General features: G+C 40.2%; 1 protein-coding gene across 2 annotated transcripts in view; it reads left to right on the top strand.

The window, feature by feature from the left end:
* The window catches only part of BCAT1 (branched chain amino-acid transaminase 1, cytosolic), a 54,391-nt gene extending 48,252 nt beyond the window's left edge, over positions 1-6,139 (top strand). For both annotated transcript variants that reach the window (XM_006771020.2, XM_006771021.2), the window contains exon 11: positions 5,088-6,139. In XM_006771020.2, the coding sequence (XP_006771083.1) occupies positions 5,088-5,129 (42 nt within the window). In that variant the 3' untranslated portion in view covers positions 5,130-6,139. The remainder of the gene's footprint in view (positions 1-5,087) is intronic.
* Positions 6,140-27,194: the final 21,055 nt, after the last annotated feature.

Consider the following 27,194-nt stretch of genomic DNA (forward strand, 5'->3'; position numbering starts at 1 on the left):
CCAGGAGGTGGGAGGAGGTCTTGAATAATGCCAAATTATTCTTCAAAAGTTTTTCAGAGAATCTGGTTTAGAATTTTTCAAAATGACATACACATCAAGACTGGTGTCGGAATTAGCTAGAAGCTGGAACCCAGGTCTTAACTATGAGGGGAGCATGTTTGAGTAACTGGCTGTGCTGCTTCTGAGGTTTCAGGAAGGGGGAAGTAGTGACTGCAAGACACAGTGCATCGCACAGATGATGTATCATAGAAATGTGCATTTAAAACCTATGTCACCCCAATAAATTTAATTTGAAAAATTAACTTCAGGATAGTCTGTTTAGCCCTGGCCAGGTGGCTCAGGTGATTGGAGCATCGTCCTGTACACCAATAGGTTATGGATTTGATTATCAGTTAAGGTACAGCATACTGGGTTTTGGGAGCCAACTAATTGATGTCTCTCTCTCATATCAAAGTTTTACTCTTTCTCTCTCTCCCTTCCCCTCTTTCTAAAAATCAACAACAACAAAACAAATATAGCCTCTGTTGAGTATTAATAAAAAAAGATAGTCTGTTTAAAAAATTAAAAGAAAAAAGAAAAGGCTGATAGAAAAATCTCTTTTCTCACTAGACACTACAGCTTTGAAAGACCCTTTGTGGTTATGGAATTTTTCTTGTTTTCAGTGTAACAGCTTGATGCTATTCAGTTGCATAAGAAGGTAGAGCTCCACCTTTTCCCCCTGTCGATGTCCTGAGCTGACCTTCAAAGTGTGTGCATTCTGAGTGAACATTTCCTGGTTGCTTTAAGGATGCAGGCCTGTGACCAGCTTCTCAGCCTCTCCTTGTTTCCTAATGCACACTTCTCCACGTGCTATGGCATTACAGAACTTTGCAAGGCTATTGAATAGGATTTGAAGAAGAATGACAGATTGCTACCTGGTAGACAGCACTTATATTTTTACTAGAGGCCCAGTGATGAAAATTCTTGCACTGGAGGGGGTGGGTCCCTCAGCCCGGCCTGCTCACAGTCCGGGAGCCCTCAGGGGTGGGAGGTGACCCAGCCATCAGGGGAAGGTGATGCCCCCATCACACCTCTGCTGCTGCCACTGCCGCAGCGCAAGACTCGGCCAGCCGGGCAGTCACCATCCAAGGCTTGCCTGTGCCTTGGGCTGGCCCTGGGCCTTGGGCAGCCAACATCCAAGGCTTGCCTGCGCCTCAGGCTGGCTCTGGGCAGCTGGGGGGCTGAGGGTGGGTCCGGCCGCAATGTGCACCTGCCGTTCCCCTGGCAGGGCTGAAAGGACTGGGGGACTCCAGCGGGGCTGAGGGGACTGGGTGCTGCCATGTTGTGATGGTGTGATGGTCAATTTGCATATTCCAGCTTTATTAGATACATAGGTTATCCTTTTATGTTGTAAGAATTAAGAACTTTTTCTGCTGAATATAAAGACATTTTAGCAAGGGCCCTGTAAAATTACTTGCCATCATACATTGATTATGAAGTAATGAACTTGACATTAGTCATGTTTTGGTTGAGGGTTCTAACTGGCATTCGTGAAAGATGAAAATTCTGCACATCACACAGATAGTTTTCCACATTGGCTCAGAGTACCATCCTACAGCATCAATGTGTTCTGTTGTGTTGCTTTAGCCCAGGGGTGGGCAAACTTTTTGACTCGAGGGCCACAATAGGTTCTTAAACTGGACTGGAGGGCCGGAACAAAAGCGTGGATGGAGTGTTTGTGTGAACTAATATAAATTCAAAGTAAACATCATTACATAAAAGGGTACGGTCTTTATTTATTTAGTTTTATTCATTTCAAATGGGCTGGATCCGGCCCGCGGGCCGTAGTTTGCCCACGGCTGCTTTAGCCCCATCTTTGATTCCGATGAACAAAATTTAATAAATGTGACTTACAGAAGGCCTGCCCAGTGCTGAAGGGGTAGGCCTGCTGCTGTGGTTTGTAATGACACTGACAATGGTATAAGGACAGCCTAGCCCAGACAGGCACGTGTTCTCTTTCCCCTCCTCCTCGGGACACCTACTCTTGAGGAAAAAATGTAATTTGTTATCTCTGCTAAAATCTGCCATCTCTACTTTGAATTATTTTCCCTTGCAAAGTTAAATTGAATTATCCATCATGCACATGAAAAGTTTGATTGCTAACTGCCTAAGTCTAGCATTATGAATTACCCATATTACCCTATCTCTGGGATACATCTCAGAATGCTGTGATTTTACATAAGAGCATAAATTGCAGGATGAGAGGGGTAAAACTTAATACATATTATGCAGGTTCACAGAGCAATATGGCCTATGACTATTATTGTAACCAAAATTGATTTTCCAATGGTTCTAAAACTAAAACAACTAATTGAACACAAATTTATTTTAACTGATGAGATTGACGGTGAAATTATAGTGGTCATGAATCATAGTTCTATAGATCTACTAAAATGTCAATATGCTGACATCCAAGTGTTATTAATGGGAAAGGTGTCTAATGTATTAATGGGAATACAAATAAGAAAAATAAAACATATATTTTGCTCTTACCTTCCATCATGTTGACACCGTACATAAATCAGGCAGAATCTGGGAATGTTTTATCCAGCATTCGCCATGAATCAAGAGTCAGTAGTGGAAGCCACACTCTTCAGGTATCCATTTCTGATGTGGATTAAGCAGGTCACGTATAGTCAGTCACTGGGCTTCCTTCACTCTCCTTTTCATGTAAACCAGCAGGTTGTAGGTAGGCCCTTTCTTGGCTCCCAGTAATTTTTCCAATTCGGTAGTTTCTGCTCACTGAGATCTTGAACACAGCACATGGACAACGTGACGTAGGAGAACTGAACTTGCGATTACGAGTTTCCTCGAGACTCAGTGTCCTCATATATACAATGAGAAGCTTGGTTTATGAGTTCACAGTTGATTTTTAAGCAGCAGTGCTTTCTGCAAAAGGAATCTTTCCTGGAATCCCAGTATACAAAACCAAAGTGGAATTATTCTGAAGTGAAGTAAAAACCAGAGCCCCACTTACTGGGTTCATCCAAATAAGAGGATTATTAAGGTTCTTTCCAATTCAGAATTTTCAGATGTCTTGTATTAATTTCAGCCGAGTGAGATTAGGACTACAGAGCCAATTCATGTGAAAAGGGGGCATCCTCTGATGTAGGCAAAATGCCTAGTGGCAGACTTCATGGCATACTACTTGGGTAGGGAGGGTCAGTTCCAGGTCTGTCCCCACGCATGACTATGTGAACATGTGCAGGGAAATCCAGATGGTGGTCAAGAATCTGGTCTTTAGTGTGAAAGAGACCTTGGCTGGAGTCTGGACTCTCCCATTTACAAACCACATCCTTAAGAAACTTATTTAATCTCCCTGATATACAGTTTCTCATTCATAAAATGGGGTTGACAATGGCACCTACTATCTGGGGTTACTGTGGGAATAACTGAGGTAATAAGCCTGTAAGGCTCTTGGCACGGGTACTGGCATGCAGTACTTGCTCAAAGGGTGAACACTCATTTAAACACATGTTTGTTGAACAAATGAATGAACACATGAATATGGAATTGGCTTCCTGTCTTTGACATCTGGAATATTTTAATCTTTCATTTAATTCCATTTCAAATATGAAAATTTAGGTCTGCGAAAGCTAACTTGCTGATGCAGATAATCTAATTGTGATTATGATGCAGATCCATGATTTTCGAAGGGATAAGAAAAATTGGGATGCTACCATACCACAACTTTCACTTAAAAAACAAAGTCATTGTTCAGACCCACTGGGCTTGTTAATATAATATTTTTGTCTGTGAACATAAAAGGCTCTGGAGAAGGGGGTAAGGGGATTCTACAGCAGTCCTTCTCAAACCATAGCTCTCATCAGAATCACCCAGAATGCTTGCTGAAACACAGGCTACTGGGACACACCTGCCCAGTTTCTGATTCAGGAAGTCTGAGGTGGTGCTGGAGATTTTGCATTTCTAACATGTTGCCAGGTGACACTGGTGTACTCATCTGGGAAATACATCGAGTGGCTAGATTATTATGACCACCTGACATTTGTAAGCAAATTAGCTATAATTTTGCGCTGAAGTTGCTAGAGGGCCAGATCATTATAAACGTCTGAATAGCACAACATACCTAAGTATCGTTGCTGATCAATTTCATCCTATCATGTTGATGGCGTATCCCAATGGAGATGGCTTCCTCCAAGACAATGCGCCATGCCACGGTGCTCATATTGTGCAGGAGTGGTTTTAAGAACATGAGGGAGACTTTACCTTGCTTAGGTGGCCCCCACAATCACCAGATCTCAATCCAATTGAGCATTTGTGGGACAAAGTTAAGAGCCATCAGGCAGCTGGTTCCATAACCATCAAATCTCACAGAACTGGACTGTGCTATTCATCAGGCCTGGTGTCAGATTCCTCGCATCACCTTTCAACATCTCGTGGAATCAATGCCAAGAAGAATCGCCGTAGTATTGAAGGCAAAAGTTGGCCCAATGAAGCACTGATGGGGTGGTCATAATAATCTGGCCACTCAGTGTATACTCAGAGTAAAGATGACAGAGTTAAACCCAGTTATGCCATTTGGAGAGCAGAAGCTAACTGGTAATGAAACAGCATGCATGTGAGCATAGAAGGGACCTATATCAACTATAAATTTGAGTTCAACAACAATTATAAGATTTGTGATTCCAGATATTTGTTTGTTTCTGTCTAATCTTATTTTTTTAAATATATTTTTATTGATTTCAGAGAGAAAGGGACAGAGAGAGAGAGAGGGAGAGAGAGAGAAACATCAATGATGAGAGAATCATTGCCTCCTACATAATCCCTACTAGGGATCAAGCCTGCAACCCGGGCATGTGCCCTCGACCAGAATTGAACCAGGGGACCTTCCATTCACAGGCCAAGGCTCTATCCACCGAGCCAAACCATCTAGGGCTGTCTCATCTTATTTTTCATGTGAATATATTTTTTATGTTCAAAACAGAAGTGAACCTTTTGTACAATGTTGTTTATTTTGAGTTTATTTATAAACTGTTCCAGCATTGTTAGCTGATAAACTGAAACATGTTTTCTTGTTTTTGTTGCAGTACGGAAGAGAAGAGAGCGACTGGACAATCATCCTACCCTGAATAGAAAATACAGGATATTTTCTGTGTGCTGATGGGACAGACTGTTGTTCTTGAATTGCGATAGGTTCTTTGGCTAGCTGTTTTTAGTTGTGCATAATGTAGTATAAATTATCAGGGTTAGCACGGTGATTGTCTCCTCCTGCCAGAGAAAATGAATTGCAACCATCAAATGGTGTTTTGTAAACTTGGTAGTAGAAGCTTATGTCACCTTCCCTTAGAAAGATGGCAATGTAAGCCATATAGCATAGCATTCCCTCAATAATTTAGTGCCTCCCTTAGTATGTCACTCAGATACAATAATGTTTGTTTATTCTTTAGCATAAGTTACATTCTGCTCCTCAACCAAATGAATTTTTGTGTGTGTGTTGGAAAACTGATCTGAGTAAATTTTATAGGTAACACTTCCTCTGACATGTTTTCATCCTCAGAAAGCGGTTTGTTTTTTTTTATTCAAAAACTTTGAAAAACTGGATTTCCTCATGTCTCATTTTTTTTTGCAGGCCCCCAAGTCCATCTTAAGGTCAATGTCTTCCTTCTTCCTGACGTTGCAGTCTGCTCTTAGCTCTCCTTGTGCGTCAGCTAGATCCGTGCACATTTCCACATTGTATTGGCTGCTTGGTAGGCTCCACAACAACCCTGAGGGCCTTGTGCCTTAGAGATCTTTGTATCCCCAATGCCTGGCACATAGTAGGTACTCAGTAAATAATGAATAAATGAATATTTACCTTCTATAGAAGTGAACCTTCTTTGTTTCTATATTATGAAACCTCTTTATTAGAATGGTGATTGATCCTGACATTGTGTATTTTTACCTCTTATTGCCAATTGTTTTCCATGGACTGCTAAGTCATTAGAGATACTCAGAGGCACCGTTCCTTGGAGGAATTACTTCATGTGTAAAGAGTGTCCTGGAATTGAAAGTATAACTCTACAGAGAAGTCATGATATCATCCTACCAAATGGGAATGACAAATGTTATGTGTTAAATAAAAAATAAATCATCATAATGAGTTTTTTTTGTTTGTTTTTTAGTGGGAAGCAAAGAGAGGTGTGCTCTGGTTTTTATACATTTCGTTTTACAGTTGATCTTTTCGGTTGAATGGGAATTGAATGAGCACGTGGTTAGGGCACTGGGAAAGCAACTATGGATGATATTTTCCTCATTTAGGAGCTCTGCGTTAAAATTGTATCTTGGTTATCTAGGGAAAGTGAAAGTAAAATAGCAAACATTTACCCTTGGAAGGTCAGCTCTCAGACATTCTGTTTTGGTTTCCTTCGGTACTAATAACTTTCATCTTGCTGATCATATTTTATTCTCTTTTCAAAGCAAGGGAAAATAACATTTTAAAAGTTTGATGCACTGAAAATTTTTCCTTAAGGCATTTAGCAGCACATAGCAAATGGGGCTTTGATTCTTTCCCAAGACTTTTGGCCACGGGGTCTTTTCAGATAGGAATGGTAAAATGAAAATTAGAGAAGTATAAGATGAAAAAGAATGGCAAAAATATCTTTTAGGGGGCTTTTAATTGTTGATCTGAAGTCTTGGGAGAGTGTTCTTCTCAGCCCTCAGGAGTTTTCTCTGTCCTCCACGCTCCTTCCCCACATTGCACTCTAAGGGTATGTGTTCATCTTGGCTAAATCCTGGGACCTCATTTTTAATACAGTATTCTAGAAAAGACTTCCCGGTAATTTTAACCTGTCAAGTAGCACATACATGACCAGGCTCACATTCCTAAGAGAAATGGAAATCATTTATTTGCTCTAAATGCTTTTTATACTTTGCATCCCTAAATTTAGTATGGCAAGATATGTCCATTACAAAAGCTAGAGAACATGTTTTGACATTACATCAATATGATTTCTTTTCTCAAAATTTCAGAGCATTTTAAGCCTTTCCCACCAGACTTGTGACATTTGAGAATACATATTTTAAAAAAACTGAAGGTCTCATATAACAGAGAACACAATCTGCCATTCCCCTTTAAGTAATAAGACGAGAAATTGACCTTGATGCTAATTTGTGAAATAGATTTAAAGGGAACATCTGCACAGCCTTTTTCCTTGTGTACTATTTTATTTAATTGCAGTGGATTAATACAGCAAGAGTGGCACATTATAACTAGGCAATTATCCATTCTTCGAGATTTAGTTATTGTAACACTAATTGATCATTTAAGGCGTAAGATAGTCTAGCATAGGAACATGTAAGGCTAATCGCTCAAAAAGATCAACAAATTAACATTGTTGCTGATATTTGCATAATTGGCTGCAACTATTTAATGTTTAATTGGTTGATCAAATGAGATTCAGCAATTCACATGTACATGAATATAAACAGAACTGGTGGCACTTGAAATGATAATGATTAACTTATTTTGCATGTTCTCTTCCTCCCACATTTTCTCAGGTTCTTTTTTCATTTCAGACCAAGTTTGTAAGCTTTTTCCAAAGCACATCAGTAGAAACCAAGATTTTAAAAGGAAGCATTCCAACAAAGACGCAACATGAGCATTTCCTAAAAATAGTTGCTATTAGAAATGTCCTAAGTTATAGTGATTTATTAAGGATTAACTCATGGTCCACCAAAGCAAGAGTCTACATCAAGGACCATGCAGCTGGCAGGAATGGGTAAATTGATAATACCTGCTTTATCCTTTGCTTTCAAAAGCACAAAGGAAAAACAAAAAGCAAAGTGACCAAGAAATTTGTTAGAGAATCATGTTTTTCCTCCCTGGTAAACAGACTATTCTTTTCTCCAAAGGTTTTTTAAAAAAAACAACACACAAAACACAAACCAACAACTAGGTGCCCAGTGCACGAATTCATGCACCTTGAAAGGAACTGTGGGCCGCAAGGCTGCAGTGGGCACAGGGGCAGTTCTCAGCCCATCCTCCACACCCCCATTCGGCCCCTCCTGCCACGGCCCCCTGTTCCCTCTCTGCCCGCAGCCCCGTTTCCGCCGCCACCACTCACACCCACTGACTGTGCGGAGCAATTGGGGTTGGCACCAGCAGTGGGTGCAAGCAGCGGCTGCTGCTCTGATTGCCCCTCAGGAGCAGGGGGAGGTGGAGAAGCCCTCAGGGGCGATTGGGGCTGGCAGCACCACTCACATCTGCTGATGGCACTGAGCGATTGGGGCAGGTGCCAGGCACCAACACCAGGTGCAAGCACTGGGTGGGACTGAGGCAAGCAGGAGCAAAGAATTTTCAGTAACTACCAGAGGCTCACTCCGATGACAGTGACCAGTGACCTGCCTTGGTCTGGCACCCCCGCTTACCTGTTCCACCATCCCGCTGAAACCAACGCCCGCCATGTTCCACGTGCGCCCCCTGGTTGTCAGTGCATATCATAGTGACTGGTTCAGTTCCACCATTTGGTCTATTTGCATATTAGGGTTTTAATATATATATATATTGTTTTTGTAAGAAAACAAAAAGGTCATAGTTAGCAGCAAAAGAGTGCAGTATAATGTCAACTATATGACATGTCATGTCAGCGTGCTTTGAAGATACGGGCAGCCCACACTATACACCCTGGTTAAAGTTCTTCACCATATCAACTGTGTTTCTTGATATAGTTGTATCTAAGCAAGGAGTCTTGCTTTTCTCAAATCAGGCCTGTTTGGGGCACTTGAAGGCAATTGATAAGTATCTTAGTCAAAAGAATTGTGGGAGCCCTTTATTGAAGCTGCAGTTTGGACCCTGCTTTAAGGCTTTGTGCTGTGAAATCAGCTGCCAAATAAGCTTATTTATTTTCCCACTCTGTGCAATCACTCCATTCTTTATTTCTTAAAAAATGTTTCTTTTTAAAAATATGTGTTCAGTTTATCATTATGATTGGGGAAAATGTGTTTTAAACAGAAAATGATAGCATTTGTCCACTTTCAATGACTGATATTGAAAATATCAAGGCCGTAAACATTCATTGAATATCTTAAAGTGAAGGGTTTAGGGGTTAGAGGAACATTGTAAGGATCACTTATTTCATGTCCTGATCCTAAATATGATCAAGGAGAATTCTTCCTTGTAATGTGGCTTCACAAAAAACTAAGTTACAAATAGTAATGCTGGCAAGTAATTTCAGAGGACACTTTATAACACCTCTCACTTTGCTTTGCTTCCAGTAGAATTTGTTCAACTATTTCTTTTCCAGATATCTTCCCAAAAAAGGAGACAAAGCGTACCAGCTTCCCAATAATCATAACCTATACATTGACAAGGATCATGGAGATTACAGCTAAATTGATCAGTTAATTTGATAAATGTCGATTGAGTTCTCACAAATGTACATCTAACACAACTTGCAATAGGGATTAGGAAGTTAGTTTTAGAAAATAAATGGTATATATACATATATTACCCTCATACTGTTTATATAATACTTAACAAAATTTTAGGTATAAAAGTAGCATCTAATGCAGCTAGATAACAAGGGGTCAAAAGCCAGAGCACATCTGTTAACAAGAAATCACAAATATTTTCATCTCATTTTTAAAGGAAAGTTGTTGTTTTCTCCATTCCTTTCTTTCCTCTAGTCAGAACTACTCAGTCTAGTTGGTAGTTAGGGGTCATTCAGCCACTGCCTGTGAGATGTGCATTACCTCCTCCTGTTTTACTGCTTACTGCCAACCTCTAGTCCACTTGTTAACTGCATTTTTTTGGAGCACTGTTGAGTTGTCATGGTACATCTAACAAGGGAATACTTAAAATTACAGTATCTTTGCTGATCTTAAAGTCAGATAATACTGAAATAAAATGATCTTACTGTGATTTATTTAAATGTCTATTATGAATCAAAGTGTTTAGAAAATTAGCTCGACAAAGTGGGTCCAGCTACTCAGGAAAAAGCAGGTGGGAAACTAACTTTAATAATGATTTTTCACAGTTTGAGGTTTAAAAGGCCACTTAAACTATTGCAAAGAGATTCATTTTTATCCTTGTCAAAAAGGCTCTTTTAAATCTACAAAGGTAGAAGAAAGTGATTCATTTTTCATTTTCAGGATACATTATGATACTTCTCACATTTTTTGGGAGGGGGGTGTGGTGGTTGGTAAAGAAACAGCAACAGGATATACTAGTAGTAGTGTTCGTAGGTAAATAATTTATTGGGATCAGATATATGTAAACATTTGATTTAATGAATGATAAAAGCATATAATTTAGTCTTAGAAAATGAAGTGGTCTTTAAAATCTGCTGGGTACTAGTATTAAAGTTTTAAGTAAATTTATTCTGTCTGAAAGTATATATATATTTTTTTATCCCAGTGTAGATCCAGTTAGTAGGGCCTAAAACTAGAGTTCAACTTATGGAATCTGCTGTTGGGTTGGTAAGAATCAACTCTTAGTTGTGGTACGGGAATGAATTAAAATGTAGTTTCATTGACAGATTTCCTTGCATATCCACTATCACAACGGCTAGGCTCTTCATTACCCATTATTGAATGATGAAGAAACATTTATCTAGAGAAGATGTCAGGGAAGAACAACTGGAGGTAGAGAAAGAAAAGAATGATAAGAGACAAAACGAACCAGGCTTGCTTCTGCATTCTCCAAAGGAGCTTTTTTTCTTATTCTGCCAGCCGTAGGGATCTTCAGCTTTCAACAGGTGACAAATATAAATAGTGCCAATTGGGAAGCAACCAAATATAGTGGCAGCTCATCAGATATTAGAATTAGGCCATTGCCATCAGGTAATAAGATGAGAGCTCTGTTACATGGAAATCACTTAGATTACTACCTGTTTGAATAACAATTCATTTTATAATTGCATATTCTACAAGATCTGTTGTGTCATTCTTCAATCATTTTATTCCAAGATCTGTGAAGCTTCTTGAGGCTGAATAAAAAAATAATTGACAAGGAGTGACTGTGACTGGAATAGACTATGTTTCCTCCTTAGAAATGGTATTTACCACGATCCCCTTTCCTTGGCAAATATTACCAGTTTAGAAATCAATTGATTATCATTTAGTTTTTAACTAAAATGTGCAACAATATGCAGTCTCCTTGAGCTAACTTTATGTAGTCATGAAAGTCATTCTCAGGGTTAAGAAAGAAATTCAGATACCTGCTTCAATTTCTACTTCATTGATGAGTTTTGGAAGAGTTCAAGGATTCTCTTAAGAGTATGGCTGTAAGTAGATTTTGGATTATCTTAAAAATAAGCTGACTACTCTGTTTGCATCTATAAATTGTTTCCATGTTGATCTATGAGAATGAATGACCCTGCAGTGCACTCAACTAGCTAATACATGGAGCCCAACCTTCTGTTCTGAAGAATTTGTGCTTACTTGTTATGGTGGCTGAGAGAAAATAAGTTGAGGAAGTTTTAAAATCAGAGTTTAAAGATAGAGAAGGAGAATCTGAGCTTAACTATGGAATTTTTAGAACATGTTCTCACATCTAAATTTGATTGTAATGAAAAACCACAGTCATTGCTAGTCTCAAATTTCTCTAGTGTAGTGATTCTTAAAATTCTCTTTAAGAAAAAATCAAGTAAAAGGAAATAAATACTTTGTAAAGAAAAGTTGGCTTTTATGAAAAATTGTTGAAAGGTTATACTAAAAGGATTTAAGTTCACTAAAAGTGTTATGATGGAATTGTGGTAAATGTAGTGGGTAAAGGGAACTATCTCATTCTTTGAAGGTTTTGTAGAAGCACAATTAAACCTTATAAAATGGCTTTGTTACATAGGAACCATCTGGTGTGAAAGAACTTCGTAATGTCTAAAGGACCTGGACTAATGTCTTCATTGTTTGCAGGTTCCTCAAATCTTTAATTATGCATTGCTTCTGTCATCAATAAAACAACCTAAAAGAATCTTGTTTGTGTAGCCCCTTGAAATTGGCAAGGTTAGATGCATGAAATAATAATGCTTACTTATCATTTTTCATGCTGTTCCAAGGTTTTTGGTGATGGGATGTAAATGTAGTGTGGCATTTTTAAAACCAAAATGACATTGAGGGAATGAAAAGAATTTAGTACACCAGAAAGACCTGAAACCATACAACAGGGAAGAGTATTAATGTGTCTCATATTTTCAAACATTTGGATAAGAAATACAATGTGCATTGTCCTTTCTTTTTTTAATATATTTTTTATTGATTTCAGGGAAGAAGGAAGAAGGAGAGAGAGGTAGAAACATCAATGATGAAAGAGAATCATTGATCAGCTGCCTACTGCATGCCCCCTATCGGGGATTGAACCCGCAACCCAGGTATGTGCCCTTGACTGGAATCAAACCCGGGACCCTTCAGTCCATAGGCCGATGCTCTATCTATTGAGCCAAACCAACTAGGCCTATCCTTTATTTTAGGTATGACTCTATCGTTAGTAAAGTTTAGTTTTGTCTTTGGAATTTTGCACAGAATAGAGGAATAGATCACTTCTTGCCATTCACTTTTATAATTAATCTACTTCATTGATAAAACAACACACCCATATATTGCTAGCCAGCTTTAGAATAAAAGACACTATAAAGTAAAAGGTATTTTATCTAAACTTAGTGAATATCAATTATGTGCCCTTTTATTCAAACCATGTATGTATAAATTGTCCCCATACACATATATCTTTGAAAGAATAAAGCCAAAAGCAGTATATTTGAGTGAGGGTCACATATGTCATATTCATTTTTTTAATGATTTGGGTCAGTAATTGCAAGTGCAGCAAAACCTAAGTTTTTTCAAGGAGTTACTATCAACAATGTAAAAGTGTAAAAGTGCTCAATGACCTTCTCCAGACCCTGTCAAACTGAGAATATTGGCCTTTATGAAGATCTTCGTCAAGAAGTTGCGTGCCGAGTTTGGAAGGCCCAGGAAAAGGTCGTTAGTCAAGTTTCTTACAGTGACAACTCCCAAATCCCACCAGAGTGACAAAGATAGACTTGTCATGCCTGAGGGTGATGACATACGTTCACTGGAGCTTCTCTGATTTATCAGATGAGACAGCAGTCTCCTTCACGGTAGAATGTGTCTCTTCTACATTGGTTTACTAACAAGCAAAACAATGGGGGGTGGTCTGGGGGCAAGGGTGAATTTTCAACCTTTAAATTTTTTTTTCTTCTAAGCTGATGCCATGCAGGTTATCTAATAATTAGAGAGTGGTTAAGAGCCATCAATGGACACTGTGATCTTGAATCAGTTACTTATGCTAGAGATCATAATAGTACCAACTTCATGGGTAATAAGGATTAATGAGTTAATATTATAAAAAATTTATAACAGTTTATGTGTAAAGTGTAAACTGGTGGAATTTTATTCAAAACTAGAGGCTCAGTACATGGAATTCATGTACTTGGGGGTGGTAGGGGTGAGGGGGGCCTCAGCCTGGCCTGTGCCCTCTTGCAGTCCAGGAGCCATAAGTTGGACATTCTTAGCATTGCCGCAGAGGCGGAAGAGGCTCCTGCCACCACCACTGTTCTCGCCAGCCGTGAGCCTAGCTTGTGGCTGAGTGATGCTTCCCTTGTGGTCAGTTCATATCATAGCGACTGGTCATTCCGCCGTTCAATTGATTTGCATATCCGCCTTTTATTATATAGGATAAGTGAGTGAACCCAAAGTCAGGGCAAATAGATACTTCACAAATAGATGCTGTGGTGATCAGCTCCTCCTTTTGTGCCTGGTGGAGAAGGTGAATGTTCCTACGTCCAGAGCACAAACACTTGTCATCGGATAAGTGGCATAATGTAGCTTCCCTAAAGTGGTTGGGTGGGGAGCCTAGGAATGTGTGATCTACTGAAGCTCAAGCCCCGATGTAAAAGCCAGGGCCAGATTAAACAATGATTGATAAAATTATTAAGAAGTAATTAGATGTTTTTAGTTTTTACAAATATGAGTTATGTTTCATATTCCACACGAATATAACTGTAATGGTTAATTTTATACATCAACTTGATTAGTCCATGATGCCTAGTTGTTCAGCCAAACACTAACCTAGATGTTGCTATGCAGAAGGTATTTTTTTTTAATTTTTAAAATATATTTTATTGATTTTTTTACAGAGAAGAAAGGAGAGGGATAGTTAGAAATATCAATGAGAGAGAAACATCGATCAGCTGACTCCTGCACACCCCCAACTGGGGATGTGCCTGCAACCAAGGTACGTGCACTTGACCGGAATCAAACCTGGGACCCTTCACTTCGCAGGCCGATGCTCTATCCACTGAGCCAAATCGGTCAGGGCCAGAAGGTATTTTTTTTAAATCCTCATCCAAGGATATGTTTGTGAGTGTGTTTTAATTGATCTTAAGAGAGAGAGAGAGAGAGAAACATTGATCAGTTGCCTCTCATAAGTGCCCAGCCCAGGGATGGAATGCACAGCATAGGTATGTACTGTGACTGGGAATCAAACCCAAAACCTTTTGCTGTACAGGATGACACTCCAACCAACTGAACCATCAGGCCAGGACCAGAAGCTATTTTTTCAGATGTGATTAATTAAATTGATAGAATTTTAGTAAAGCAGATTGCTCTCCATAATGAGGGTGGGCCTCATTCAATCACTTGAGGGCCTAAAGACACAAAAAAGGGGGAATTCAGCCTTAAGATTGTAACATAGAAACCTTGTCTGAGTCACCAGCCTGCCTGGCTTGTGGTGTAGATTTCAGATTCAAGACTGAAACGTCTCATCTAATTTCCAGCTTGTCAGCCTGACCTATGAAGTATGGATTTGCCAGCCCCCACAATTCCATGAATCAGTTCTTTCTCTCTGTCATATATATGTTATTATATTAATACTAGAGGCCCAGTGCACAAAATTTGTGCATGAGTAGAGTCCCTAATGGCTGCCAGCTGCTGGCCGGGGCCTTCCTTCATTCTGTGCTGCCCCCTGGTGGTCAGCGCACATCATAGCGATCAAACTTCTGGTTGGTTGAACTCCCAAGGGGACACTTTGCATATTAGGCTTTTATATAATAGATAATTTAAATTAATTAATTATTATATTGAAACCCATGATATGCTCTTCAAAGGTCTTTGTCATACAGGTTGGGGCAAAAGATTTACAGTTGTTCACCTGGAAAATAATACAATTATAAGTAAAAATGAAAGACTAAACTCTTTCACATACAGCTGTAAACCTACTTTTGCCACATGGTGTATAATATATAGGGAAGGTCTTCATTATATACATAAAATATATAATATATTATGTAATATATATGAGTTCTATATATATTGGTTCTGTTTCTTTATGGAACCCTAATACAACACCAATATTCTTACTTATGGATTCCTAAGAAAGAAAATCATATGCAATCTTACTCCCTTTTGAGTCAAATTATTTAACTTGAGTTGCACCTAGTGTTCAGAAAATTGTTAATCATATAAGGTACCAGCAATAATTTTCTCTAATTGTAAACATAGCTCTTAAGAGAAAATAAGAATTTCAGGACTGCTAAAGTTGCACAACCCAAACTAACTAAATGAATGCAGGCATCACCAGTGAAATTTCAGGCATCGGTGAGAAAAATATTTGTGTTGGGCCACTAATTGCCCCATAAAATGTCATTGGCTTAGTGTTTGTGGCCTGAATGCATGCCTTGAAAATATTATGTGGCCACAGTAGACTGAAAGAACTCCCTTTTTGGTGTACTTGAGGGGTGGGTAATTTAGTTAGGTAAGAAGCATCCTGATAAAATTCAGTTTCATAGATTTACTAAATGTAGGGCTGACTTCACACTGCATGACAACCAGGTTCAAATCCATACTTAGTATCATGCTTAATTTAGAATCATCTTTGTAATCATTTGGACTTTTATTTATCTCCCCCATATATTAAAGTTATATTTTGCAAGTTACTGTATATATTTTTTTAACTCCTAAGTAAATAGAATAAATTGGTCTGCTTCTCCAAAGAGATTTAACAAGGGAATATACTAGTAAAACGTAATAAGAAGCCAAGTGAGGATAAGTGATGGGGACAGAGATCATCCAAAATAGCTCCTCACCAGTTTAGTTGTTCTCTGGGGAGAAGAAGGTGATTTCATATTTCCTCTGAGAAGGAACAGTATTTTTCTTGGGCTTGCTTTTGTCATGATCAAGAGGTTAATGCTTGCATTTCCTGCAAGGCTGTTTCCCGAAGTTTAATGCAAACTTTCTTTAATGGCAATAATCCTCCTCCCGATATTATTCAAAAGTTACTCTTCTTGCTAATCATTGATTTGAATGACTTGTATTCAGTCAAGTGTAGGATGGCCACAGACAGTTTTGCTTTTATACTTCCCCTTTCATCTAGGTGACTGTGAGAACTTGTAAGTATGTCAGTGGTTGACTCTTCCACATAACTAGTAACTCTTCAAAGGATTAGATTTTATTCATTCTGTTTTCCCAGAGAAACCTACTTTAATCATGTATAAGAAGTCCAGTAGCATTAAGCACCCAGCAGCATGCCTAGCCTCTAGTAGGTACACAGTATTTGGCAGCTCCACACCTTCCTTTTTCGAAGTACCACTTAATTCCAAATATTGAATAATTCTCTTCTTTGGGCTCAATCTCACCCAATTCATGAGTTAATTGGAAACAGCTCTGATAGTGCATTAACAGCTGAGGTTCAGGGCCATGAAATTAGCTGTGCTGTCCTAATCCCCGCATCTAGTGCAGTGGTTCTCAACCTTGGCCTACACATTAGAATCACCTGGGACTTTTTTTAAAATATCCCCGCATCTAGTGCAGTGGTTCTCAACGTTGTCTACACATAAGAATCACCTGGGACTCTTTTTAAAATCCTGATTTCTGGACCTCATCCTCTGGAAACTCTGTTTCTTTGTTACTAATGTTGTGGCCCCACCCCATAACAAAGAAACAGAATTTCTGGAGGATGAGGCCCAGAAATCAGGATTTTAAAAAGATTCCCAGGTGATTCTAATGTGCAGCCAAGGTTGAGAACCACTGATCTAGCGTCTCTTGGATGAGCTGTTGGGATCCCACTGAGCTTTCTCCCTAACCCTCAACCTGTGTGTCCATCCATCCTAATTTACTGGATTTCTGCCCAGGTACAATTCACCCTGCTCACTGTCTCAGTCCATCTGACGGGGGACCAGACACCTCAAGCCTGGATTTTATCTCTGGTCACTCATGCATAGATGGAGCCAGTTTCAACCTAGAGTGACACTTTTGAAACAAATCACTGCCTCTTGTTCATTATGGCTATTTCTGGACCCTTTCAACCAGACTGCAGCTCTTCCTTTTTGAAATGGCCTTGATTAGACCTGTTTGCTATAACCCCTTGGACATGGTGATTTGGGCTGATTTCTACCTCCTGCACAGAGTGGAGGCTTGCGTGGCATTGCTTTTGTCTGCCAGCTTGCTCTTGAGACATAACCATTTGACACTGAAAATCACCCTAGCTTCCTATTGCCTAGTTATTTTCAGAGAGTATGCATTTTAAAACATATATTTTTATTGATTTCCGAGAGAAAGGGAGAAGCGAGGGATAGAGAAACATCAATAATGAAAGAGGATCATTGATCTGCTGCCCCCTGCACACCCCCTACTGGAGATCGAGCCCACAACCCAGGCATGTGCCCTGACCAGGAATCAAACCGTGACCTCCTGGTTCATAGGCCGACGCTCAACCACTGAATCAGAAATCCACATTTTAACACAGTAACTGATCTGCAATTTCCGATGTGAAAGCGCTGCTCTAAACACTTCTCAGCTGAACAGGGCCATATAAAATGGAGATAGTACCAAGAAGCCTTGGTGAGGTTAGAAATGAGTGCTTTGACAGGCAGGTTCAATTTTATAAATGAAGGCATCTGTTCCAAAGTTGAAGTGACTTTCCATCGCGGCACTCGCGATACTAGTAGGCTTGAGTTTGCTCAAAACCTAACATATGCAAGTTTGATTACGAAATTTGCCTCCTAAATTGCTAATTCCTTCCGAGGTTTCTCCTGGCACTTCCTTTCGGTCTCGGCTTTGTGTGAGTAAGTCATCATGGTGGTCTCTGTGAACATTACCACACAGGAAACGACAGAAGACTTAATTACCAAATTCCTGTGCACTATTTATTCTTTATATTTAGAGCTATTAGAGAGCCTCTGGGCATATACATACAATAAAAAAGATAAACAAGATTCCCAGCCAAGTTGCAGCTGTTATAAGTTTCTTAAAGTACGAACTTAGATAAGTGCTTCCTTTTACATTAAAGTAAGTTCTGTGCCAATGACGGTTGGTTGGCTGATAACCTGTAGTACCTGAGTATTCTCCGGAGGTACTGCAGGTGTGGTGCTGGCCCCAGTGATCCCAAGGAGTTATCCTTCTCCAGTTCTGATGTAGTAAGTTTTCTAGAACCTGAAACTAGGAATCTGAGAGTCAAGTCAGTTGGATTTAGCTTCCACCAGAAGCATGGTTCTTGTTGTATTGTAGACCGGAAGCAATTCTTACATTGGTCTGGGTTGCCTCTAAACCAGCACAGATATAGGAATTTTTTCTTTTTCAACTATCATCAGAACAGGCAAAGCACCTGGCCCTTTTAGATCATTCTAATGTTGAAAGTGTTAGAAAATGTTTTTCTCTAAAGTCTAAAAGCTTTTTGTTGTCACAGATTTTTTTTGGTATTCTACCTAAGGACAGACATCTACAAACAGAAGAAAAATCTAATTTTGCCCAATGTAATATGCTTCTATATGATAGAATGTTATCAACAATTCTCACTTCCCTAGCTGAAATTCTAATTCTCCTTTCTCTCTCTCTCTCTCTCTCTCTCTCTCTCTCTCTCTCTCTCTCTCTCTCTTTCTCTCCTTTACATTTTGTTCCTATTCTTTTCAGCTTTTCAAAGCTCTTTGTTACTCTCACCCTTCAGATTTCAGGCCTGGATATGAGCTTCAGCAACATTCTGGTCAATGGTGAGGACATAGTCCCTTTAAGTGGCATTGTTTTTATACTTCCTGATGTGATGCTCATTTGTGGCATTACTTTACTCTTTCTGATTAATCAACTAGTGATTTCTTCAGTGCCATTTTCTTTTCAGCCATGGTGGTTGTCCCTGCTGCCCCCCATCATCCTTGTTGAAGATACTTTCTCCAGTTTGCCAACAAATGTCATTTTGAGGTCTACTTCTAATCCCTAGATGTTCCTTTTATCACTTAAATAAAATTTGGTGTCTCCAGTGCCAAAACACAAAGGAAGCTCAGGAAAGCTGTAGTGCAATGATGAGCATCAGACTGAAGTCAGGAGTGCTGGACTTGAGACTCTGACACCTACCTCCTCCACCAGCTCTGCCCCCGACTGCATAACCGTGAACAGATGGATTCCTCTGAAAGCAGGGATTCAATCACTTGATCCCAAAGGTCCCTTCTCATTCTAGGCTTCCTCACCTCTGAGAACCTGTCCTTACTGTACTCAGTCTTTTCCACGATTCTTTCCATCCTACCCCTCTCCTTAATTTCCCTGGTTATCACATTATTATTTCCATATTCTTCCATAGTCAATTTCCCATGAGTAAGTGAATGAACAGGGAAGCTAAGCAAATACAAAATGGAAAAGTCAGAATTAGAACTGTTGATAAAGCCCTACATACAAAAATAAAGCACCAGTGACAGGGAAAATCAATTTGTTGATATAAGTAGGATGTGATATGCGTAGATAATTTGCTTAAGAACGATTCAGGAGAGAATCTGAGGGTAATACTCTACTTTAAAAAAATAAACTATTAAGAAATATATATAAAATCCAAAATCTTATAAAGATTAATACCTTCAACATCCATGTATCCACCTCTCAACTTTAATCAAGTATTATCATAAATTTTAATCCTCTGGCTGTCCTCTCATCTATTGCAATTCCCTTTCCACCTTTAGGAGATAAACACTCTTCAGAATAGTCATTTAGTCTTTAATATAAATTTATGTCATAATGTTAACCCTGCAAGGTATACTGTATTCAAGCCTAATCTCTAATAATAAAATAGATTGCATAAGTCTTTAGCATAATTTTTGACAAATGGAAAAGATGTCAGGAGCAGAGTATCCTTCCCAGTGGTAATAGGTGGCCCTGAAAATCAAAATATACTTATATTTTGTCCTACGTATATCATCAAATCGATTTTCCGTGTCACTGGTACTTTATTTGCATATGCAGGGCTTTAGCAACAGTTATGATTCTGACTTTACCATTTTGTATTTGCTTAGCTTCCCTGTTCATTAGCTTTCTCATTGGAAATTGAATATGGAAGAATATGGGGAACAGTAATGATTTATACAGCAGAGAGACAAAGAATAACAACTTTAGGTTCCATTAGTTTAATAATGAATTTGTTTACTTTAAAACAAACATCAGTAATTATGTCACTCCTGCCTGACAGTTACCTGTAACACACTTGGAATTATTAGACTGGTGTTCTGCCCACAATGTTTTCAGTATCACCTCTTGCCTTGTCCTTGTTTACCACTTGTCAGCCATACTGGCCAACTTCTAGGTCTCAAATCCTGCAGATCCACCCCCTTCCAAGACCTTTTTCACATGCTGTTCCTTCTGCTGGGAATACTCCCATGCTGCCCTTCACAACACATTTCTTCTCCTTCATCTCCTCGGATATCCACCTTATCTAGAGTGGCTCTTCACCACCATTATTCTCATCTCAGCAGTCTTTGTTTTCTTCAAAGCAGGCATCACAATTGCAGAATTATGGTCTCCTCCATTAAAATACAAGCACTAGTTGGGCAGACACATTTTCAGGGTTATTTATCAATTACCATAGGCCTTAGCAACAGGAGGGACTTAATTGTATCTTTTAAAAGAAAATAAGAGAGGAAAAAAGAAAGAAAAAGGGAAACAGGGAGAAAGAAAGAAAGAAAGAAAAAGGAAGAGAGGAAGGAAGGAAGAGGGGCATGGAGAAAGGAAGGGAGGGAATGAATGAAAGAAAGCATGCACTATATGTATGCATTTTTTTGCCATTTTTTATTTTTACTAACTCATTGACTGTGGTTGCAAGTCTGTGCCATATGATTTCTATTGCTTGGTAAATTGGGCATTTCTTCATTAAAGTATTGGTTTGAAAGATAATCTTGCCATTTTCAAATCTTTTTAAAAGAGTTGATGCACTAGTACTAGCAGTCAACCATCTTCGGGGGCTATTGTAGGTTGCTGTTGTTTTAATTGTAGGTTAATTTTTTGTTTTTTTACTTTGAGATAATTATAGGTTCACATGCACTTGTAAGAAATAATTCACAGGAATCCCTTATATCTCACACTGGTTTCCCGCAGTGGTAACATCTTGCATTACTATAATATAACATAACCGGGAAAACTATTGTTTTTGTTTTTTTTAACAGTGACAGTTCCCACCCCCCCGCATTCAAATTCTTTATTTACTCTCCATCTCTTCCACAAAGAGGATGAATATAATCTCATTATTTTAAAATTAATTACAAAGGAGAAAATAAGGTTAAAAGCACATTAGAAAATATGTTAACTCAGGGCTATTTCAAAGTTTATAACCTAGTTCTCTACAAAGTCAACAGATTCTAATTATTTATAAGGGGAAAAAACAAACCCTTCAGCGGGAGACAAAGACCTTTTTTAGTACATAAAACAATAACAAGTTTTTATAAGGGGCAACTAAGTATGCTTGAAAGAGATACAGTTTTTATCACTTCCTTAAATTGCAGCAAATGTGAAAACAGGTAGAGAATCACAAAACTAACTCATTAACTAACTAGCGACCTCCCACTTGACATTATTAGAGACTTCTGGGGTCACTCACATATAGTTGAAACACTCAATGCTAAATCCTCAAACTTCACCAAACTGCACTGAATTATTAATCTCCTCTGGGTCAATCACAGGGAATAGGCAGCATGGTAATAATTAGAGCTATTCGCAGATATTCTGGTTTTCCTCCTGTGGAGGCCTGGTTAAGATCGCAATTTCCTGACCCTTTGAAGTTAAGCTTGGCCAATGACTTGCTCCAGCCAATAGGCTGTGAGTGGAACTGACCTGGGTCACTTCCATGTGGAAACATTTAATTGGCGGTGCTCACTGCAAACTTCCTTTTTCCTGCTGCAGTGATCATGGAATCATGAGTTAGCATGAGGCCTCTGTCATCCTGGGTCCCTGAGAGACTAAATTAAGCAGAGACCCCTGCTGACCCCTGTTGGACATGTTGCAGGAAAGAAATAACACTGGATGTAGTCATTGAGATTTGAGGGTTACTTCATTACCATATGCTAATTCAGAACATAGCCCATCTTGATGGTTATAAAAAACCACATGGAAGTATATTTATTTGATTATGCTATCAAGCTCTACTTCTTGAGCTTAGATATACCATTTCCTCCCATGGATGATTGTGTAAAAAGCTGGTTACACGATCTATAAATGGATCTCGCTACCAATTTAGTCATAAGTTTGATTTACTTCCTATTTGCTCTAAAAATGATCTGCCCATGAGACTCTCCATGAAAATGACTCTTAGAACACACTGAAACTTTGGGAAGATCTCATAACTAGTCCCATAAGAGCTAGTTAACCTGTTAAAGGGGAACAGCAATCACCAAACCTAAGGGTTTGGAGAAGGAGGGAAGTTGGCTGTGTTTGCCTTTGATACACCTGACAAGTCACAGATGTGGACTGCTTCCTGCACTTCCTCCTCACAGACACTGCTCACTCTTTGGCGATAAAAGGAAGGGGGAAAAGATACTCAGACAGAGCCTTTTTAATTATCCGTTAATTGGATGAGATGGCAATTAAAGTGCCTAAAGGCCATATGCATATTCATAGATTGTCTTCAAAGGGTACAATTACCAAAGCCGATGAAAAAGATTATGAGTTAATATTGGATTGTGATTTGGGGCGGAGGAGGGTGAGGCGTGTTCAGATATCTTCCTCCACATAGCTGTTAAGATTCATTTGTCTCTCTGGTTTTGTATGATAATGTGTGGTGGTACAGTTTGCCTGGGAGCATAGCATGTTTGTCAAAGGGGCAAGTTCCGCAGCGGGCAGTCCTGGGCCATTTTCCTGATTGCCCTAGGTGTGCCAGGCTCTTTAGATGCAATGAAATTCTTACCCGATATGAAAGCGTAGATCATATTTTCCACGATATTCCTATCTAATATTATTTCCATCAGAAGTAAGTATTTCTGCTTGTGGTAAAGATGAAACATAATATTCCCGTTGCGAATTTCCGCAAGAACTGGAAAACAATATTTTTGAAAGCAGTAGCAAAATTTTAGTCTAGAGCTGCCAAAAAGTATGGAAAAGAGATTTTGGGATGCTGCATTGAAGTCCCCTGCCTTGAAGAGTGTCTTCACATGTAAGATTTAATGTTCAAGTGACAAGGCAGCAAGCTTATGTTCAAATTCCACAGGGCCCAGGCATGGATGGGAATTACAGACTCTCTCCTCTGTTTGCCCTCACCCTGCTCAGCTGTGGAGGAGGTCCGCGTGGAAGGGGAAAAAGCCACATATGTCCCCAGAGCACCCGCTAAGTGCCTGAGTTTTTGTCACCATTTTCCTGCCACTTCAGATAATGCGAGGCAGCTGGTGAAGTACAAATGCTCAAGGACCACAGTTTGGAAATTTCCAAAGAGAAAGTATTTTCAGCTACTTTGTTAGTTGGGTCCACCTGAAGGAGTCATTGACTTAATTTTTTTTTAATTAATAGGCTTTATTAGACTTTATCACTGCCCTAGAAATCCCCTAGAAGAGACCATGACTTTTGTAGCTATTTTAAAACCGTGTTCCCAGCCTCACTCCCCTCAGGACACAGTCTAGCTCTGTAAGGCTGTATGTTGTGGACTGAGAGGTGCTCTGGAAGAATAAGACACGTGTGGTGCGGCAGGTAAGTGAATTGGCCTGGCTTTGCCATTGCCAAGTCATTTAGCCTCTCCCAACTATAGAGTGGGGGTAAGAATAGTACTTAACAGGAGCATTAAATGAGATCAGGCATGAAAATTAGGCATAAATGAGATCAGCTCTGCTGCTCTGGCTGTGGCCCTGCCTGGCTGCCCCCCCCCCAACCCCCCGCAAACCCGCCCCGTGTCTGTGGGCTCCCGGGCTGCGTGCATCCTCCGCATCACCAGCCTCTGGGCCTTCAAGCGCTTCGGGAGCTTCTCCTTTTCCTTCAGGGTCACACAGAGTTTTGTGTTTTTGTGGTAACGATGAAATATGATATTCCCGTTGCATCTAAGTCCCACAGGGCGTGGTTGTGACCAGGTGGCTGTGGGGCCTGGCGGCTGAGCCGGTCCTCCTTGCTGCTGTTCTCCCTGGCAGGACCTGCCCTGCAGGCCTGGGGCGCGGGCCTTCTCAGAGCCGCATTTCCACCCTTGCCGGCTGTTAGGGTCCCCGAAGGAGGAACGCAGGAGGCCATGTGGTGAGGATTATAAATGTATTAGGTCATCTGGAGACCAGGCGGCCCGAGCCCCCAAAGGGCGGCAGCACCCAGGGCCGGGAGTCAGGAGTTGGAAAGGACTATGAGAGGGCTTTCCTGGGCGGAGCCTTCTCCAGGTGGGTCGGATCCTGGGAAGGTGGAGGCGGGGGGAGGGGAAGGATAATGGTCTTAGCCAGTGGAATATGGTCTCAGCGAGAGGGAATGTCCATTGCAAAGTGGCCCAAGGTCAGTTCCCAGGAGAGGGGGTGTCCATTCAGTGACGGTCAGACCTGACGCCTGGGCTCCGCGTCCTCCTTCCCCAGCTGCCTGGCCCCCAGGCGAGCTCCGTGGGCACAGGTGGTCCAGGTTCCTGCGGCTCCCGAGGCCCCCGAGCACTCCGGCTGGAGCCCAAGTCTGTGCGCTGCTTGGGCTCCAAGGACTGCTGTTCAGCGCCCCTTCCTTCAGCAGCTCCCCTCGGCTGCACGGGACTCTGTGAGACCACGTCCAACTTCTGGAAGCTTCCGTCCCGGCTGTCCACGGCATCCTTAGGAAATGTGGGATGATGAATGTGGCCAAAGAGCTGTTTCCGAAGCTACACGTGCCAGGTGAGCCTTGGTCCGTGCCCTTGGGAGCTGGCCATGTGCGGGGCCTCTGCATTATCACTTACATGTAGCCGGTGACTCTTCAATGATCCTAATAACAATTTCAGTTTAAAATGATGGGCGTGAAGGTGGAGGTAGTTTACAGGGGGCATTGAGATTTTCAAGGCCGCGAGGGACGGAGCAGCAGCGATGCGGGCTCATAGATCACACCCTGGCTGGGAACCCACATTGGTGGTCAAGGCCTCTGGGGAAATTTGAATACGGAATGAGAGTTAAATATCCTTAGGGAAGTTTCTTCCTTAGTTTTGTTAGGAGTGGTCCAGGTGTTGTGGTTATGGAAGGAGAGAGAAATGAACTGAGTGCCTCAGGGCTTCGCGGCCTGAAGCTTCAAGTCTGTGACAAGCTGGTTATTAGGAAACCTGCTATCATCATTTTTCACTTTAGGGTTATCACCATCACCACACTTTCCAGGTCGGCTCGAAATCTCCAGAAGAGACATTTCAATAAGCCACAGCAGGCCATTATTTTGCCCAAGACCTAAGCCTTTCGAGACAGCAAACAAAAAGTCTTTTTATGAGAGGGTCACCGGCTCTACAAGACACATTCCCCACAGGAGATTGTTAATCATACGTCATGGGCAGTCTCGCTCCCAAAATGAACTGCGCAGAGCTAAAACAGAACAACGGGCTCTACTGAGCATTCGGCTTCGTTGGATTTAAATGCCACAGATGGATTTGCCGCAAGAAAAATGAATGAGTCATTATTGCCCCACACAGTGGTGGCCTGTTCGTGTTAGGCAACTTCCTTTCCACTTCACTTTAGCAGAGGCATTTCATACCGTTTGTAAAACACTTTGTTCCCATAAACAGCTGCTTCTTGGGAATTTCCTTATTGTCCAACTTTCTAATTCTTACGACTGACTGACGAGTGCATTTCCATCTAGGAACGATTGGGAATGCCTTTTCACCTGTGGAAGATATTCACATTGCTTAGAAGTTTTAGATAAAAACTGCTCTCTTTCAGCTTCAAAGAATTGAAATAACGTATGTTTTGTTTTCTTCTAAAGGGCTTTTGTTAACCAGGCTCCTCCCTCCTTAATCACTTCTGACAGAAAGTTATCATGAGCGTGCTCCTGGTGTTCCCAGAACTGGTATGTTAAACCAAAATTTTAAAAGTTCTTTGAATTCAAATATGAGAATAAGCTCCTGCAGGGAGTTTTTACTGAGTATAAATAGACAGATTTCAATTCTTTCTCTTAAAATGATAAATTGTGTTTTTAAGTGTATGCTTTACAGATCAGGCACTTATGATAGATACCATTCACACTCTCCCCATGGTGGGAGCTCTGAACGCTTGTGGCGTATTTTTAACACACTAGATAGGACATGAAATCATTAAATCATATGAAAGTAGCCCAAGCCACTGAATTTAGTTTTTCTCCTGGTTAGTATTGCTTCTTTCAGCAGCCTTACCCACACATTATGGATTACTTCTCATTTGTTCTTAATGAAAATATTGTGTCTTACATTGCAGTGTGTTTTTCTTTTCCCCTGATAATTGTCCCAAATTCTCCTCTTGGGGGGCGGGGGGAGGAAAAAAAAAGGAGGTGGAGGTTTTAACAAATAATGTCCAGGTCCTCTTCAGATTCCACATTCTATTAATCAACTGGTTATTGTTGAGAAGAATACCCAGAAAACTATTGACATCTAATATCTCTTTAAACATGATAATTTCTATCTTCCGAACTATTCTTTTCAACTTGCAATGTCCCAGTTGGTTTAGTTTTTCCCAGACTTAAATTTTTCCTGGCATAAAGGTTAAAGCTATTTTGGTAAATCTTAGCTTACTTTGCCTTGAACCCCATTGAAGTTTAAAGTCAGTTATTTTCTTTTTAATTATATAACATCTTTTTTCTTCTGAGTAAATGGACATGAAACTTTACTCTGAGAGATGAAAAAGGTGGAACTTACGACTGTATGATGAAGTCAAAAACGCTTTTGATAAATTGCCAAACGATAATATCAGCATTAGTTATGCTAAGAAAAATAAGCTTCTTTGAAGTAAATCTCTTATCTTTGGAAGTTTAAAGTTAGGGGAATCATTCTATAGTTTTCTCTTAGATCCTCTCATTTAGGGCATTTAATGAGTGCCTTCCCT

Source organism: Myotis davidii, unplaced genomic scaffold (assembly GCF_000327345.1).
Source record: "Myotis davidii unplaced genomic scaffold, ASM32734v1 scaffold385, whole genome shotgun sequence".
NCBI classification, from domain to species: domain Eukaryota; kingdom Metazoa; phylum Chordata; class Mammalia; order Chiroptera; family Vespertilionidae; genus Myotis; species Myotis davidii.